The sequence below is a fragment of the Hesperophylax consimilis genome, chromosome 19 (genome assembly GCF_061612785.1).
Source record: "Hesperophylax consimilis isolate HC1 chromosome 19, BYU_Hcon_1.0, whole genome shotgun sequence".
NCBI classification, from domain to species: Eukaryota; Metazoa; Arthropoda; class Insecta; order Trichoptera; family Limnephilidae; genus Hesperophylax; species Hesperophylax consimilis.
In genome coordinates, this window is record NC_142854.1 from 15,046,681 (window position 1) to 15,063,403 (window position 16,723).

At 37.1% G+C, this 16,723-nt stretch overlaps 1 protein-coding gene across 3 annotated transcripts in view; it reads right to left on the reverse strand.

The window, feature by feature from the left end:
* Window positions 1-1,366: 1,366 nt before the first annotated feature.
* LOC149414877 (guanine nucleotide-releasing factor 2-like) overlaps window positions 1,367-16,723 on the reverse strand; it is a 260,051-nt gene continuing 244,694 nt past the window's right edge. For all 3 annotated transcript variants that reach the window (XM_089643441.1, XM_089643440.1, XM_089643439.1), the window contains 10 exons: window positions 16,364-16,531; window positions 15,198-15,335; window positions 14,690-14,837; window positions 9,800-9,965; window positions 8,420-8,555; window positions 7,585-7,811; window positions 6,372-6,650; window positions 5,349-5,480; window positions 4,914-5,077; window positions 1,367-4,438 (listed from right to left, as the gene is read on the reverse strand). In XM_089643441.1, the coding sequence (XP_089499567.1) occupies window positions 4,942-5,077; window positions 5,349-5,480; window positions 6,372-6,650; window positions 7,585-7,811; window positions 8,420-8,555; window positions 9,800-9,965; window positions 14,690-14,837; window positions 15,198-15,335; window positions 16,364-16,531 (1,530 nt within the window). In that variant the 3' untranslated portion in view covers window positions 1,367-4,438; window positions 4,914-4,941. The remainder of the gene's footprint in view (window positions 4,439-4,913; window positions 5,078-5,348; window positions 5,481-6,371; window positions 6,651-7,584; window positions 7,812-8,419; window positions 8,556-9,799; window positions 9,966-14,689; window positions 14,838-15,197; window positions 15,336-16,363; window positions 16,532-16,723) is intronic.

Below are 16,723 nucleotides of genomic sequence, written 5' to 3' on the forward strand. Positions count from 1 at the left end.
CTATAATTGTGTTTATTTACGTAAATATTAATAAGTCTGGATTTAGCTACACTGTTCATTACCCGGGGGTTGGTAATTTTCTGTGTCTAGAAGCTTGTTGTCTGTCAATAATATCCCACAGGCAATTGATACACTCTAGCGACATCTGTCGGACTCTGGAGTAAGCTTTATGACTAGTGCCATCTATCGCTTGAATACCCAACTTATTACCATACATCACAATAATAATCTCCTCTGTTTCTATTATCTATATTCGTCACTAAAGCGGTATTATTTTGTTTCAATGTAATAATAATTAAAGAAAATAGTTCTATAAATAGTAAATTAAGAAGAAACACCTATATATTGCTTTTATTTAGTAATTTCAAGATATTAGTCCTTGTCAAATGCTAAAATAAACATTTATTGGTGCAATATCCTCTAGCGTTGTATTTGATTACATTACTTACACAATTACAACTTTACAAATACATCCTAAGAAAATACATTCAACAAACATCGGAAACCATTTTCTGGCTATATCAGATACCAACATCCATTCAGCAGAGCCTTGATAATTCCAACTGATGAAAAACAAAACCTGTTCGGATTTTAGTTTGTTAGATAGAAAAAATTAAATCAAACAGCTGTTTGTTTAGGAATAAATTATACTTTTAATTTGGGAGGCGGGTATGGGTACCGTCGCCCCGGGAATAATTTATTGGATAACCAACACCTCTGCCATTGGTCGCCCCAAGTGGTTCGCTGAATTTTAAATAATTTTTATATGAAATGACGAAAAAGTGAGGTCACCATAATGTTTGTAATACATTTGTCTAATAAAATGCATGCATTTTTATTGATTTTTCTATGTCAGTAATTTTAGTTACAAAGAATGTAAAGTGAGCAATTTAAAAAAAATTATATTTTTAAATCATGTGTTTATTTCTAACAATAAAATTTGAAAGCGTATTAAGTTTTATTTTTCAAATATGATCAGAAATATTCCATTTATTTGAATTTAATTGCAAAGTGGAAATACTCCGATCTGCTGATAAAATATGCCAGAGACCTGAGCGGTCAATGAAAGTGAAGTTGCGGACACTCCATCTTTCAAACTATCCAATATGGCACACTTTTGGACCAAGGTTGAGGTTTATGTTTTCATTTTGGAAAGGAAATCTCGTTTATAACCTAAAACACCACGTACAGCACTGCAAGAGTTCTCACATACCCACAGAAAAACATATCGTTAGCACCCTCGGTATGAAGAGAGAGGGGTCATTTAGCAGTTTGAATTATCGAGGCTCTACTGTATATAAATAGCATCCCATAGAAAGCAAAAAATCTGTAAAAAAAAAGAAACAAAATGAAAAAAAAAAACAAATTATAATAACTAACTTTATTGATATCAAAAACATAAATATAAAAATGTTTATATCATAAAATAATACACATAAATAAAACTTAAGAATAAAATATTGAAATAATAATACATGGATCTTCCTTATTTTGATATACGTAATAATATATAATAGGTGATTATGGTATATCACTTAATAATATATAATAGGTGATTACGGTATATCACTTAAAATTATTCATAATGTTTAGGATCAATAAAAAATGGCAAAATAACATGATAATAATATGATCTATACAAAATTTATTTATTTATTCTTCTCTGTGTATGAACGTCTATTATTTTTACTCTCAAACTAACCTTATTCATATTTATTATAAAAGTGAATCATTTATAAAACCAGCATTCAACACACCATCTAAAGTCATTAAAAAATATCATTTAAATAAATACATTTAAAATATTAACGATTTTGTAACCATCCTAACCTACGATATTGGTAACTCGAATCAACGAAAATATAATAATAATAATAATATATAATGTATATCAAATGCCGAACACACGATGAATTAATATTGACTGCGATGCTGAAATACTTGTGTAAAAACCTACAGTAATATATCTCTGGGAGTTAATGCTAGAAAGGCCTATGTCAGTTTATATCTATATCTATGAATAAGTGTTTGTTTCTTTCTGTCATTTTGCAATTATTATTGAATAAGTGTTTGTTTCTTTCGGTCATTTTAAAATTATTATTGAATAAGTGTTTGTTTCTTTCGGTCATTTTGCAATTATTATTGAATAAGTGTTTGTTTCTTTCGGTCATTTTAAAATTATTATTGAATAAGTGTTTGTTTCTTTCGGTCATTTTGCAATTATTATTGAATAAGTGTTTGTTTCTTTCGGTCATTTTGCAATTACTAATGAATAAGTGTTTGTTTCTTTCGGTCATTTTACAATTATTATTGAATAAGTGTTTGTGGATTATCGTAGATCGTGGGTAGATGGCGCCACTGGGTCCATTTTACAAATTAAGACAGTATTATGAAAAATATTAATATGTCAGTTATTGGAGTCCTGTTAGGTTTTAGTTCCGTTATCTATCAGAAGTTTAAATATTGTTGAAGAGTTTTTTATGCCAAGAATTCGACATAAAATCTTAATTTCTGAAAAATTCACAAGTTTGACAAAGGCATTTCTAGCGCTAAGTCCCAGATTTATAAATAATTAAGAATATTGTGCATGGAAATAATGATTGTGCAGCCAAACAAGAGATTTTAGCACACTTGCAATCTCTTCCTTAACAACCAAGTGACCCCCAGTACCGTTCCCAAAGTCTTGATAACAAAGTCCCGGTCTCAAAGTCACAAAGTCCCGGTGCCAAAGTCGCAAAGTCCCGGTACCAGAGTCACAAAGTCCCGGTACCAAAGTCACAAAGTCCCGGTACCAAAGTCACAAAGTCCGAATATCAAAGTCATAAAGTTTCGGTACCAAAATGAGTGCGCTCCCCACTTTGAAACCTATTATAAACCATATTTTAAACCCACAGTTGAGTTTTCATTTGGGGTTCACTTGCACATCATGTTTTGTAGGTACCCACTGGAGTGAATACATTTTGATTGAAATCTAACTTAAAACTACATATTTGTTTAAAGTATATTGTTCAGAAAGCATGCTGCTAAAATATCTAAACTTCTCATAAAAATTGAAGTGGCTAAATTGTTTGAAACCTCTCCGTATGATCAATATATATCATTCTTCATTTAGGCACCCAACTAGGCCAATTTATCAAAGTCATACAAATAATCAAATGTTACACAATTTATATGCAGACAAAGGAGAATAGGTGAAAAGGTATGGGACATTCCACCCCTCAATACTACTATATATAGTAATAGTTGACATATATATGTAAAACATTAGTTCTATTAACAACCAACATCAAATGTCTGCCTGTTTGAAGTTAAATTGTCTTGAAAGTTATAGTCATATTAGAATACTAGCTGAAGAAAACCCGGCGTAGCTGGGGGTTATATATACTGGAGATAGATACCATCGCAGACTTTTATGTAGGCCTTTTTAAGATATACAATTCCGTAGTACATTATTTTGATATATCTCATTGTTAGCAATGTAAGCGCTTGATAATATTTTTTTTACGACTTGATTACAAAACATCAACTTTTCTCTACGTTCTATAAGTATACAATATCTATATATCATGTATGTAAACCTTCCGGAAGAAATTCTTTAAATGATAGTGAAAACCCTATCAAAATCCGTTGCGTAGTTTAGAAGAACTAAACGGACAAACAGACAGACGCGGATAGCGACTTTATTTTATACTATTTAGAGATTTCAAATATGTAGTAAAGTTTGAAGGCATATTTCATCACCTTTCAAAAACAGTTATTAGTTTTAGGATACGTTCAGAAATATTCCATTTATTTGGATTTTATTGTTTATTTTATACTATTTATAGATTAGTTAATTACTTTAGTTCACTTTGAAGACAGTAAAACTATTAACGGACATACATTTGAGATAAGTTGTTAAAGTAACTAACATTCTGCTAAAAAAATACCTATCCATTTGTATCTACGAGACGTCAAATAAAGTTTTAAATGTCAAACAACAACAAGAACGTCAAATAATATCGGAAAATGGCAAATTAATTATTCAACATCCAATTAATTGTTCAGCGTCAAATTAATTGTTTAACGTCAAATTAACTGTTCAACGTCAAAAATGAGGGGTGACGCCAAAACTTCCCATTCTCCTTTGGCAGTTTATGTGGGGTAAAATTAGTTTTGAACCTAAAGAAGTACATATTTTAAAAGGATGGATGTAAGAAATACTGGTTTATAATAGTCATCTCTCCTAGATCTCCTAAATTAACTCAGCAATCGTTGATATGTACAAAACATTCACTACAATAGAGACAGGTCCGTATTACACAATAGAGTTAAACACATTACTTGAAGAGCGGAGAAGATTTTTGGCATTGATTTCAAAGAAGCAATATAGATATATCGTAGAATGAAGCGTAGAGGCTCCAAGAGGGTATTGTGGTTCACTCAGTTTTTAAGCATCCTGCAAAAAACAAAAAACAACAATTGAAATAAAATTACTATTTTGAATGTGTGTTAGCAATACAAAATATTTGTACGACAGTGCCCGCCAAAGATATTAGAAGAACGAGATGTGCTATGAGCAGTTCATACTGTGTGGAATTGTTTTACCCAGTGTCGCCGGTTTTGTTCACCAATACTACTGCACACCTTCGCTTACGCTAAGGACGTATCGTTTCAGTTGACACTAATACATAGAACAGATTTCTGTGCGTACACGTCCCGATAGTATTCAAAGTACCCTAATTAGGTAGTACTCCGCCTACGGTCCGGCGGCCAACATAGCATATCTCGTTCTTCTAATATCTTTGGTGCCCGCAGATACTTTAAGAGTACACTACTGCTGACCCCATGTAGATCGCAAGTGCGCCCCACTGTTAAATTCGGCAGCCTCAAAATACTTTTAACTTTGCTGCTTTTTGTTGCGGTTAAATTACCTAGTTTCTTATGTCTCTGGGGCTTGTGTTATGGCGCGGGGGGCTTCTTGCCCCCGCGGGGCTTGATGGCCTCGGAGATCTGCCACATGGCCTCCTCGTTCAGCACGTCGTCAAAGCCGTTGAACATGGCCATGATGCGCTCGTTCTTCTTGAAGGTGTATTGACTGCAAACAGACAAATAAACAAGTTATTTTTTTACAAAAAGCTATTTTTTATTTATTTATTGATTCATTTTATTTTAGTCATTTGTACATTGAATTTTACAAAAGCTACGCACAGAGAAAACAAACAAGGAATGTGAGCACATCAAGCTCTGCAAACATACGAGGAATGTTTCCATATCAAACTCTGCAAATAGACAAACACACAAGGAATATTAGCATTTCTGCCAAGCCAAGACAAACAAGAGGATGGGAAGAGACAGTGGCGACTCACGCTTGACTGAAGCGCTTCATGTTGTCCAAGATATGGTACTGTTGCCAGCGCTTGGAGAAGTTGACGGTCCCGTCAGCCAGCAGGTCCGTGTTGCCGATGTGCACAAATGTCAGGTCTTGAAGCACCAGCCCACTGGAAACAAGCGGTCAAATTAGCATAAATGAAGAAACAATGTGAAGTATAGATTGAAAGCGTGCTAACTGTCGCCGGGCTACGACCAAACGGCACGTACTATCTAATTAAAGTTATGCGTTTAGTGTACAGGTAGAAACAAAGGCAATAGATGTGATAAGTGGTAGTATGGGTAAACAATGTTGGCTACACGCGATGTGCGCAAGGTGCAATACTCATAATGGTTGATGCCCCTTCTCCCTTGTTTCTACTGTCTATGTCTTGAATATTTTGTTTTCTCTGATTTGAGAAAATTGCGATACTGTTCATAAATGGGAGGGAAGCACATGATGTCGATGTATGGAATTCATTAAATTAAAGAAGCCGATGTCCCTGATATGCTGATATATGGAATTTGCAGGATTCATATAACCGTATAGCCAGCTCCACTGCCATAGGTCACCTCAAGTGGCAAGCCACGAACGGTGTTTTAGTAGGGGTGCGCCCAGGTTCTGGGGTGAGGTTTGTCTAGGTCTTGGCGGTGGATGCGTCTGCTAACCAACTGAGTGGTGGGCCAGATAAGGAGACGTCTGTTAAAGGAGACCCTTTGACCACTCCAACTGGACTCTTTTCCTTCCCAGAACTTCCGCTCATTCCTTTACTTAAAAAGATCCCAACATAACATCCCCAAAGGCGATATTAGGCCCCGAGAAAAATAATTCCTTCTGTGTGGAGCTAATGTAAAAAAAGTCTAATAATACTGAGTCAATAAATAAACTCTCATTGATCTAAGTGTTGTTATTTCTTCAGTCATCGGAACAGCTGACGTTGCTGTCGCCTCATCAGCAAATTCTTAAGCTTGGTAAACCTTCCCTCCAACTCGGACAAGCCTATTGCTTGCAAGTAACTCACATGTAAGGTATGCAGGGTGGAAGCGCCTCGGCCAGCGCGTGCCGGTACGCCCTGAAGCTGGAGCTGCTGTCGATGAGCGCGCAGTACTCGCGCAGGCTGTCGGTGATCTGCTTCTGCCACTCGAGGCGGCGGATGGGCGCCGAGTCCAGGGCCGAAAGCAGCGCCAGATAGCTGTTGAAGTTGTTCATCTTGCGCAGGTGCTTCATCACCTTGATGAACTTGCTGACGTACTTCTCGCGCTCCTTGGCCTCCTCCTGCTCCAGAATGCGCGAACGGGCCCTAAAACCGAACAATACGCATTACTCTTGTAATATTTCTATTTATGATACTGAAAATTCGTGGTGGATTTCCATTATAATAGTATATTGAAAAAATTTTTAACTTTTTTCTTTATTTATTTTTTTATTGACTTTTTTATTGGTAATATTTTTCTAATAAAAAGAGAAAAAAAATTTGTTTCAATATACTACAATCAATATTGTTTCAAAATATAGCTAGCCGTTGGAAATAATGTGCCGTCAATGGCCAAATAAGGCCGGGTTGTTTTACGGAAATTCAAATGTAATATTGTTATCAAATGGCGCCATTTGATTTTTTTGACAGTTGAAAGGTCCTCGATAGATGCCGATTCCAAGTCCGTTTCAGCTTTTGAACAAATTGTGAATCGGCGATTAACGGGGACCTTTCAAATGACCAATTGACGACTTCGTCACACGTGAATTTCTGCGATGCAACTGGGCCTAAGTACATACATATGAAAAATTGTTAAAGTATCTTAACCGGCTCAAATATCGGGGCACCAAAAGTGAGACTATTTTTAGTGTGTGCTAAACTAATTTCCTATTTGAAAAAAAAAAACAAAAGTCAGGATAGCTCTACCCTTAGTACAATAAAGGTTTTTTTGACGAGCAGGTGTAATTCTCCCCATGTGTAATTATGTCCACATAATTCCATCCATCCTGTATAATTTTAATAGTACATTTTGTTAGTCACTCGAACAACGGATACCCAAATTTAGGTAGGTGATTTTTACGAATTAAAATGAATTATAAATTTAATGATTTAATGAACGCTGAAATCCAGGCAGATTTATCGGCTTTCAACCACGTTCAAGCAGTTCATATGTTTCAGTATTAATGTTTGGAGGTATGGTAATTAAATCGAATGGCCGAATACCTGGAAATCTCCATCGTTTGAGTGGTTGGTGACTTACCAGTAACTCATCTTGTTGAAGTGCTCGGTGAAGCGCGTGAGGTTAGGGCTCCGCTCCTCGCACTGGTCCCGTGCCCACAGCAGAGCCTCGGGAGCCGGGATCCGCGTAAACAGTTCCGCATCCATCAGCGTCATCTGCTCCGCTATGGCCTCTGCCTTCAGCTCCAACACTGACAGGCGCTGGGCGGACAGCGACACCGTCTGGCAAGGATACGACTGCTGCTGTTGCTGGAAACAAAGAGGATTCTCAGGTGGAAGTCAGTGATAATACAGGGTTACAATAGTCTTAGTTGAAAGTCACTAGTTATTAATCTTAGTTGTAAGCGAACAGTAATAAATCTTAAGTGTAACTTAAGAATAAGTCTAAACATTGTCTGACTATGTTTAGACAGAGCAAGTGGAGCTTAAAAATCGACTGTACCTCAAAAACCACTTTCGAATAAACAAATAAAATTAAACTAACGTATTTCCACGTAAATCGCAACCGGTCTTAAAAATCAGATATTCTAAGAAGATACGTACAAACATGACATATTTCCATGAAAATCGAATTTTCGCGACCGGTTAGCATCACGGCCAGATTGAGAGAAATAATAATGCAAATTAAGACACGTAAAACCATATAAGCACGTAAATCGAAATTTTACGGCAATTAAAACCACAGATTTTTAGATTTACGAAATTTATTTTTTGATAAAATAATATTTTTTTTTTTAAATATACAATTTTTTGTGCGCGGACCATAATAAATTTTTAATTACGAATTTTTTTTTGCATGATTAATTATTTTCTGCGGATTTTTTTTCAAAAGAGTCTTAAACTATGAATAGTATTACCATCAGCTGTTTGCTCTTGTATTTGTCCAGGATTATGACCCTGAGGACTTTGGCTATGGCCAGCTCTCCAGAGCTCACCAGGCCGTACTCAAAGTCCATCACCCTCTGAAGCATTTCCTCGTCCACCTCTGCGATACTGCAAGCCAAAACGTTACAACACATTAGAAGAATTTAACGACTTGTTCAAGATACCACACGGAGGAAAAGATGTTCTAGCAAAGTATACTGAGACAAGAGTAATGGTGCTATTGAATGAAATTTCTAAAACAATATTTAATTACCTTTTAAATAACCAAACTATAGGCCAAAAATGGATGATTAATCTGTCTTAATCCCTCAGGCCTCAGGCCCATTCTGTCAGACGATCGGAGTATTTCATACAATTTTTTCATATAATTTTTTTTTAATTTTACAATTTTTTTAAATTATTGAAGTCAGAAAAGGATACAGTCGCATCTAACACTTGAACCCAGGTCCCTCGCCTTACTGGGACACCGCCCTACCAACTTAGCTAATGGGACCCTATCTCCTTCGGTTATATTTAACTATGTCATACTTCGAATAATCTTCATTTTCTCACCGCACACTTTTATTTAATCTTTATGTATGATAGCAAGATCAACTTGAACTAAATGCAACGTAGAAAGTGTCCTGGATAAAAACATTATATTTTTATTTTTAATGTGTGACATCTATTGACTTTTCTACAAGTCAAGGACAATATTTATTTTTAGAATAACTTATGAGGAAAATCTCAAATTGTAATATTTAATTATTGAAGACAAAACTCATAGGTTTAGTAAACACTAATTAAAATTAAAATGGATCACTTTACGTTTTTTGTAACCAAAAGTACTGATAATAAAAAAATATAAAACACACTTATTATATTAGACAAATATATTATTAACATATAATATTATGTCACTTCATTTTTTTGTCATTTCGTACTAAAATAACGAATAAATCTTGTAAATTTTTTCTACTCTAATTAACTTCTAGATTTGAATACAAACCGTGGTGTTTTCTCCTTCTAAAATCGTTTAGATCATATTTCTCACCACAACAGTAAGGGGGATACAATGATTTCTGTGAGATCATATGAGTTGTTCCCAAAAGCGAACAAATTAGCCTGTACCGCACAAGAGTCCCAATCGTCTGGAATCGGTGGGACTGTGACATCCCCTATTGGGGTATGTTGTGAGGCTGAAGAGAGTGTGAAATGAAAGAGATGGGTAGGAGGAAGGTTGGGAAGTACATGACTATTCGAATCAGTTCACCAAACAAAGCTAAAGCCATTTCAAACAATGTTTCGATTCTGAATGGTGGTCTTTCACCGGGGTGATACTGAGAGTATCTGAACTGATCTGATTAACTTACGTGAGATCCTCCACGACCCTGGTGAGTAGGGCCTGCACCTCCCGCGCCTTTGTGCGCTTGCCGTGGCGCGCAAGGAAGGCATGCCGCCTGCTCAGCTTCTCTATCAGGTTCATCGGCGACACAAATGTGCGGTACGTCGTGAGGAACGCTTCCTGGTAGGAGAAACCTGGAAACGTAATAAAAGGCGTTATAAAAGGACCATGCAAGAAAATTTGTATTTTTAGATGTATAGTTTGCCGGATGCGGTCGAGAGAAGTCGGTAAGAATGCAGTTTGTCGACAAGTCCTCGGTGCCAAACCAAGTGAAAGGCCTTGGAAATGTCAAGTGCAACCGTTTAATTCTCACTGTAACGTTCCAGGCACCGCCCCCAAACATGCATCATATACAAGAGAAGATCACCGCACGAATGCACAGTTCTACTAATTGGAGCGAACTTCTGCAATACCGGGGCAGGTATTACGTCAAGCTTTACCAACACAAGTCCCCTTAAGACACGCAGTACAAGTTACTCTTGTACTTGGCATTGAATGTAGAGGTGGTGATGGTAAAAACACACTACCTTTTGATATAAATAATTGATTAACCTTTTGAACGCGTTAATTTGCTCCGTTTTATCTATACCCGTACGCGGTACATATTTTCAAGTACCTATGCACGCAATTAAATGTAAATTATAGCATTCTGGCATGATTTATTGGACTACATAGACAGAACAGATTATTCTCCACAATATGAAAACAAATCCTCGCGTGTCAACACTCGTAGATGTTTATAAAAACAAAAACATAAAATTTCATACAAAGACGTACCGTATCTTTTGAATGTGGTCCCGCCATTCACTCGGCGTGTGTGTACATAGGCCACTACGTTGATAGACACAAGTGGGACACCATGAACACCTATCATTTTTAGTTATGTAAAGTTATGAATTACATACTACTAACGCCATCCGTTGACAAAAATGTAAACTAAAGGATTAAAAGGCGCGAAGAGGCGCACTTGATTATCGATCTTTTTTTATGAAATACAATTTTATTTTTGAGAAATTCTTGTAGATGTCAGCATCGTGATAGTTCTACGAATGTCCAAGTGAGCAAGAAATACATTTATGACGAAAGAGCGCTGGAATATCGGCCGTCAAAGTTTCAGTATCAACTGTTGATACAGCCGCGTGTGAGTATGGACTTTTTGCCGTAACAACAGTTGATACGGCCGCGTGCAAAGAGTTAAAAATATATACAGGTTCGACAGTCGTAATGACACTCAACACTCTCCGATGGTGATGACGTAATGCAGTGGCACGTTCAGGACTCAACTTACACTAAAGCAGATATTACTTATAACAACTTAAAAACTTGGGGAATGGATGAGCGGTGAATAACAGTAAAACAACTACAATATATATATATCTTAAAAACACCAACAGTTTTAGGTGCCAAGCTTCTACATTAGCATACAAAATATCTCTCTGTATTCAAAAAAGTTATTGGCCGTTCTAGACTATTCCAGATTCTGTCGTTTGATTCGGTCACACAGAAAAATGTACCTAAAGAGTGGTGAAAAAAAAAAATACAAGCAAAAAGCCAAATACTTACTTGCGTCTTTGAATTCTTTATCTGATGAGAGGCGGCATAAAGAAAAATTACAATTCATCGTTTTAATGATTTATAATGAAATTATAACTATAAATGTGAGCATTAAATATTCTGTGCGAAAATATCAAATTAATTGTAACATTTAACAGCTAACAGAATTTTACTAGCTTTAATTCAAGCGCTACTTTAAACATTTTAAACTAAGGTGAATTTAAAACGCTTGGTTCAAATAAATCTACAAAATTTGACTACGATAAATAATCATTTACTATTTCTGGCTAAACTTAATAATCTGGAAAATAAATTTTTTAGGCAATATAATTATTATGTACATCGCGTCTGGAGATTAGTGGTACAAGTGGAAAACTGGCGAATCTACGTCACATTTGGAGTCGATTTTGTGGTGTAACTTTTTTGGATTTGAGTAAGTGAAGGTGGAATTTTTAAGGACAAATTTGAAAATGGTTGCTAGGGAAATATCAGCTGTTTAATGTCTTTTGAAATGCGACGAAGCGTTGAACGTTACATTAACTATATTATCATAAATAATTTCCTTCAGGGCCTATGTCATCTCATATGGATGCTGTGTGGAGAGGAAGGAGTGAAGAGACATTGTCATGTGACAAATGTCAACCATGTATATATGTTGGGCGCACGTTTGGCTCGTTTCCCGACTATGCATCGGTGCCGAAGGGATCAATGACGCTAGTTCCTCGGAGCATCTTCCATTGTAATTCCGGTAGAATACCTGACGCCAATGCTCTACTGATTGCAATCTATTTGTTAAGATAGGGGAATTTATCAAACGGACAGCCGTTTTAGTTAAAGGTCTTTTTCAAGTATTTTGGGGCTCCAGACCAGAGGTGGCTGTCAAATTCAACAGTGGAGCGCACTTGCCATTTGTACAGGGTCAGCAGTTGTGTATCTGCAGGCCCTGTACAGTACGCCCAGCTTCTGAGAGGCTAGCTGGACTCTGGCTTGGATGAATCCTCGTGCCTGAGCTGGTCACATAGACTTACACCAAGCATATCAATGGAAGGCATGTGATGTAGATTCATCAGATTCCTTTTTGTACTACGGTTTCCGGACACCGTATATATCTTAAAATCGTATTTATAACTTTTGCCAGAACAAGGTTTATATATTACATAATATTTTTGACATGGTTGTCGACTGCAGAATAATGTGCTTAACTCATAAATGGATTGGGGGGGGTCGGATTAATTATAAAACACATAAGATAAAACATGAAGATCGGGAAAGAATGAAAGGCAGATGAAAGCATTATGAATAAGAATAAGAAAGAGACGTTTAAATACAGGGTTTTCCAATAAGAGGTGTTATTTTGAATAGCCTGCTATTTTGGTAGATGTTACTTTTGAAGCTGTCATTTTTTGACATTTGACAAGTAGAAACTATGCCATTAATAGAAATGGAACGATACACGCTTCAACAATGCATTGAAATTATTAAAATTCACTTGAGTGAATCAAATGCAAATCATCTTGAATGATGAGGCCGATTTCCACCTCGGTGGCTTCGTCAACAAGCAAAATTGTCGCATCTGGGGCTCGGAAAACCCAAGAGTTATTGTTGAAAAGCCTCTCTATCCTCGACGTGTGACTATTTCGTGCGGTTTATGTTCCGGCGGAGTCATTGGACCTTACTTTTTCGAAAATGAGGCTGGAGCAACAGTTATGGTGAATAGATTGCGCTATCGAGAGATGATTAATGATTTTTTATTTCCGGAATTGGATGGTATTGATCTGTACAACGTTTACTTTCAACAAGACGGCGCTACGTGCCATACAAGCAACGAATCCATTGATCTTTTACGATTGAATATCAAAATAACACCTCTTATTGGAAAACCCTGTAGTTTGTAATGTGGAGCAGATGAATGAAGAAAGAAGTGTAAGGAGAATATATGAAGCGAAAGTGAAATGTAGAATAATTGAGGTATCAAGTATTTGAATAGTAGAAGAGTATGTATGAGACAATGCAAGAATGTGAATAAAGCAAGGTGTGTGTGCCAGGAGAGAGTGTGTTGTGTGGGGAAATCTGAAAGAACAGAACTTGTTAACCACTCGAGCGATAGTGTATTTTAAAAAGAGTCCTTGACATTTATCGGCATTTAAAATACAACATATAAACTGCTTACTGTGGTTTAAAGCCAATAAATCTACCTATATTTCACTATTTATCCCATATCTGTAAGTTTAAAAAAAAATTATTGTTATATTTATGAATGCGAGAATTCTGTATGTTAGTTACTGAAATTACCCTACTTATACTAATTCATATATATTGTCTGTGGTCTACCGTAAACGTCTGTAGTCTCAGACATTTAAAAAAATCCTAAATTTCAACTTGTAACAGATATTCCATTCTTAGAAAACAATTCAAAATAGCGTCTACGCGCAGACTACACAATACAAAACATTGTAGAATATTCCATGAAAGAAAAATTATTGACATCTTTGGGGATTCCATAAAAGCTTAATCAAGCTAGCAACCAAACAAATTAGCTGCTTGCGGGAAGTTCAAAATAAATTCATTTTTATTCATAAAACTCACCTACACAAATATGGGTAGGTATCGCTCAAAGGCATTAGCGGTGCTATCCAAATTTGGGTAGCTATCGCTCAAAGGCCTTAGCGATGCTACCCATATTTGGGTGGCTATCGCTCAAGGGCAGTAGCAATGATATCCAAATTTGGGTAGATGTCGCCCGAATGGATAAATGATAACCTGCATCCAAACTATTTCTCACGAATTAACGAATTTAATTGTATGTATTTAATTCTTTTAATCGGAGGAGAGGTAAAAAAGGTCCATGTTAACCAAATAAAAAAAAGTTGCATTAAGTTAAAATCAAATTATGAAAATCCCGATAAATGGTATGACTTGGGAAGTCAAGAAAATAAAAATGATAGTGAGCCTTTACCCAGCACTAGTGGGAAAACTGATGTAGTAACTAGGGCTGGCAGATTGGTGAAACCTCCTGTCAGATTTAGTCATAGTGATTATGTTTAAGTTTTATTTGGTATTGTAAATTGTTTGAAAATAAAAAAAAAAATAAAGGAGGAAAGGATGTTATGTATGGCCATGTTGGCAGTCCTGATGCGTCACGTGGGAGATTATAACGAGTGTGCGCAGTGTCAATAAACGTCATAGGTCTGAGTCAACAGTCTTTTATTTTTAATAATCCCCGATATAATAATGTTCTGTTTTGTAATTAAACCGTTGTGTGTAGGTTCATCCTCTTTTAGTGGATAAAGTTAGTAATAATTACTTTTGGTGGACTTGATGGCGTGGACGATGAGTGCGTCAGGGTGGCCCCCGCGGATGTCCACCGCGTCCTCCTGCCCCGTCCTGCCGGGAGCCGGGTTGGTCACCAGGTACGCGGACACGTCCATCTCCAGGATCAGGTCCGGCTCATCCTTAAAACAAAAGACCAAATATCAATCAGAACAGCCAGATACTTCCTCTTTCTCATCTCCTTCCCCACTCACTTCAGCATCATAAATTAGTGCCATAGTCCCAATAGCTCTGGACAAGAACGCCCCTGCCTATAACTATTTGGTAATCGATTGATATCGCACCATCCCCCCCCCCCCCCCCCCCCCCACCTCTCCCCGAATCACAATAACATTTTTTTAAAGGCTTTGTCTCGAGAAAAAACCAAAATGGCGCTGAGTCATTCGATGTCAATATTACGTTGGAATCTTTGGGTGATGCGTGATTCTTACCTTCAGGTACATAAAGGTTAATAAATATAAATAAAGAAATGAGTAACGCACCTCATTCTCGTTGTTGGCGTCAGGGTCCCGGCTACAGGGGCTGGAACTGGTATTGGTCTGCTGCTCCAAGTCGGTGTCTTCCACGGGGAACATGCCCGGCTTGTTGGGGGAATGCTGCCACGCGTCATCCTCCACATTCTGCCAAACATTCAAAACAGAACAATTAATATCTTTGAAGAATTTTCAGCTTAGGCTCATAAGTTCAGCGCTACAAAGCAGTCATCAGTCTGAAATGTGAATAACAGATTTGTTTTTGGAATTCTTTGGATTGAATGCTCGAGTCAGCCGGGTGCCACAGTTCATATCTGCCAAAGTGACAGATCCCATACAAAAATGGGACCCCCTCTCCCGAGGAAGGTTATAGCGTAGTGTGTCACCCCAACTTATAATACTCCCAAATTATGCACGCATAATTTAGTGTAATGTGTCTAAGGTTTTAATCAAACGCAATGAAACCTAAAAATTAAAAAAAAAAATGGTGGTAATTTTAAACATGCGCAGGTCAAAGGAACGCAATTTTCACCTATATATAAAGGCCACAGACCAATGTAGAATCTACCATCAGCTATGACACAACTCTTGATCACCTGGATGGTTAATCCCTCTGCCAGTTGATCCAGAGTTCGAGCCGTATTTACCCTAAGCCGACTGCACAAATTTTTGTTGACTTTTGATTATTTGGTCTTCTATCCTATCTGCACACCCCTTCGGACACTTAGTTATATTATATTTATGTAAGTAAGTACATCATATTTCACCTAAGTCGACTGAACATATAAATATATTGTCTTTTGTTAATCGACGATACATCCTTTCTGCATACTACTCCGAAAGCAAAAATATTTACATAGCGGATTTCCAGTGAAGACGCCAGCAGATATAAATATATCGACTTTTGTTATACGGCTGTTTACCCTCTCCGCATACGTTATATCAAAGTACAATAGAAATAATCCTTTGGGGGATCAACTGAGCGAGGGAAATCTGTCGAGGGATCAACTGTCCGGGGGATCAACTGTCAGGGGATCAAGCGTCATGGAATCACCACTAGCACATAGATTTGACAGATTCTCTGGAAAGGACAGCCAGACTGACTGAATTTGGATCACCTATATTGAGGTCCAAATGGATAAGTTAAAGATTCTTGGATTGTTTCTTGTACTAACCATGAGCAGTGCCTCGTCTACCGTGTCGACAGAGTGCGGAGGGTCAAATTGGAATTTGGGCGCGGGGCTGAGAGAGTGCGGGGGCCGCGGGCTGGGCGGTGGCAGGGGGGAGGCAGGGGGCAGCGGGGGCACGGGGCTCACGGGCTTAGCGGGGGATTGACAGGGCGTCTGGAAAAATACAACACAATAAATAATACTAAAAATTGTTGAGATATTTATTTTTTGGAGATAATCTATCAAAGAGAATGCCTGTTTTTTTGCATACGGTTTTTAATCTTTATATTAGCGGAAAATCATGTATTGGTGGATTAATCCATACAGTGAAAGTTACTGAAGTTCCTAGTTAAGAAGTTTGTCTTT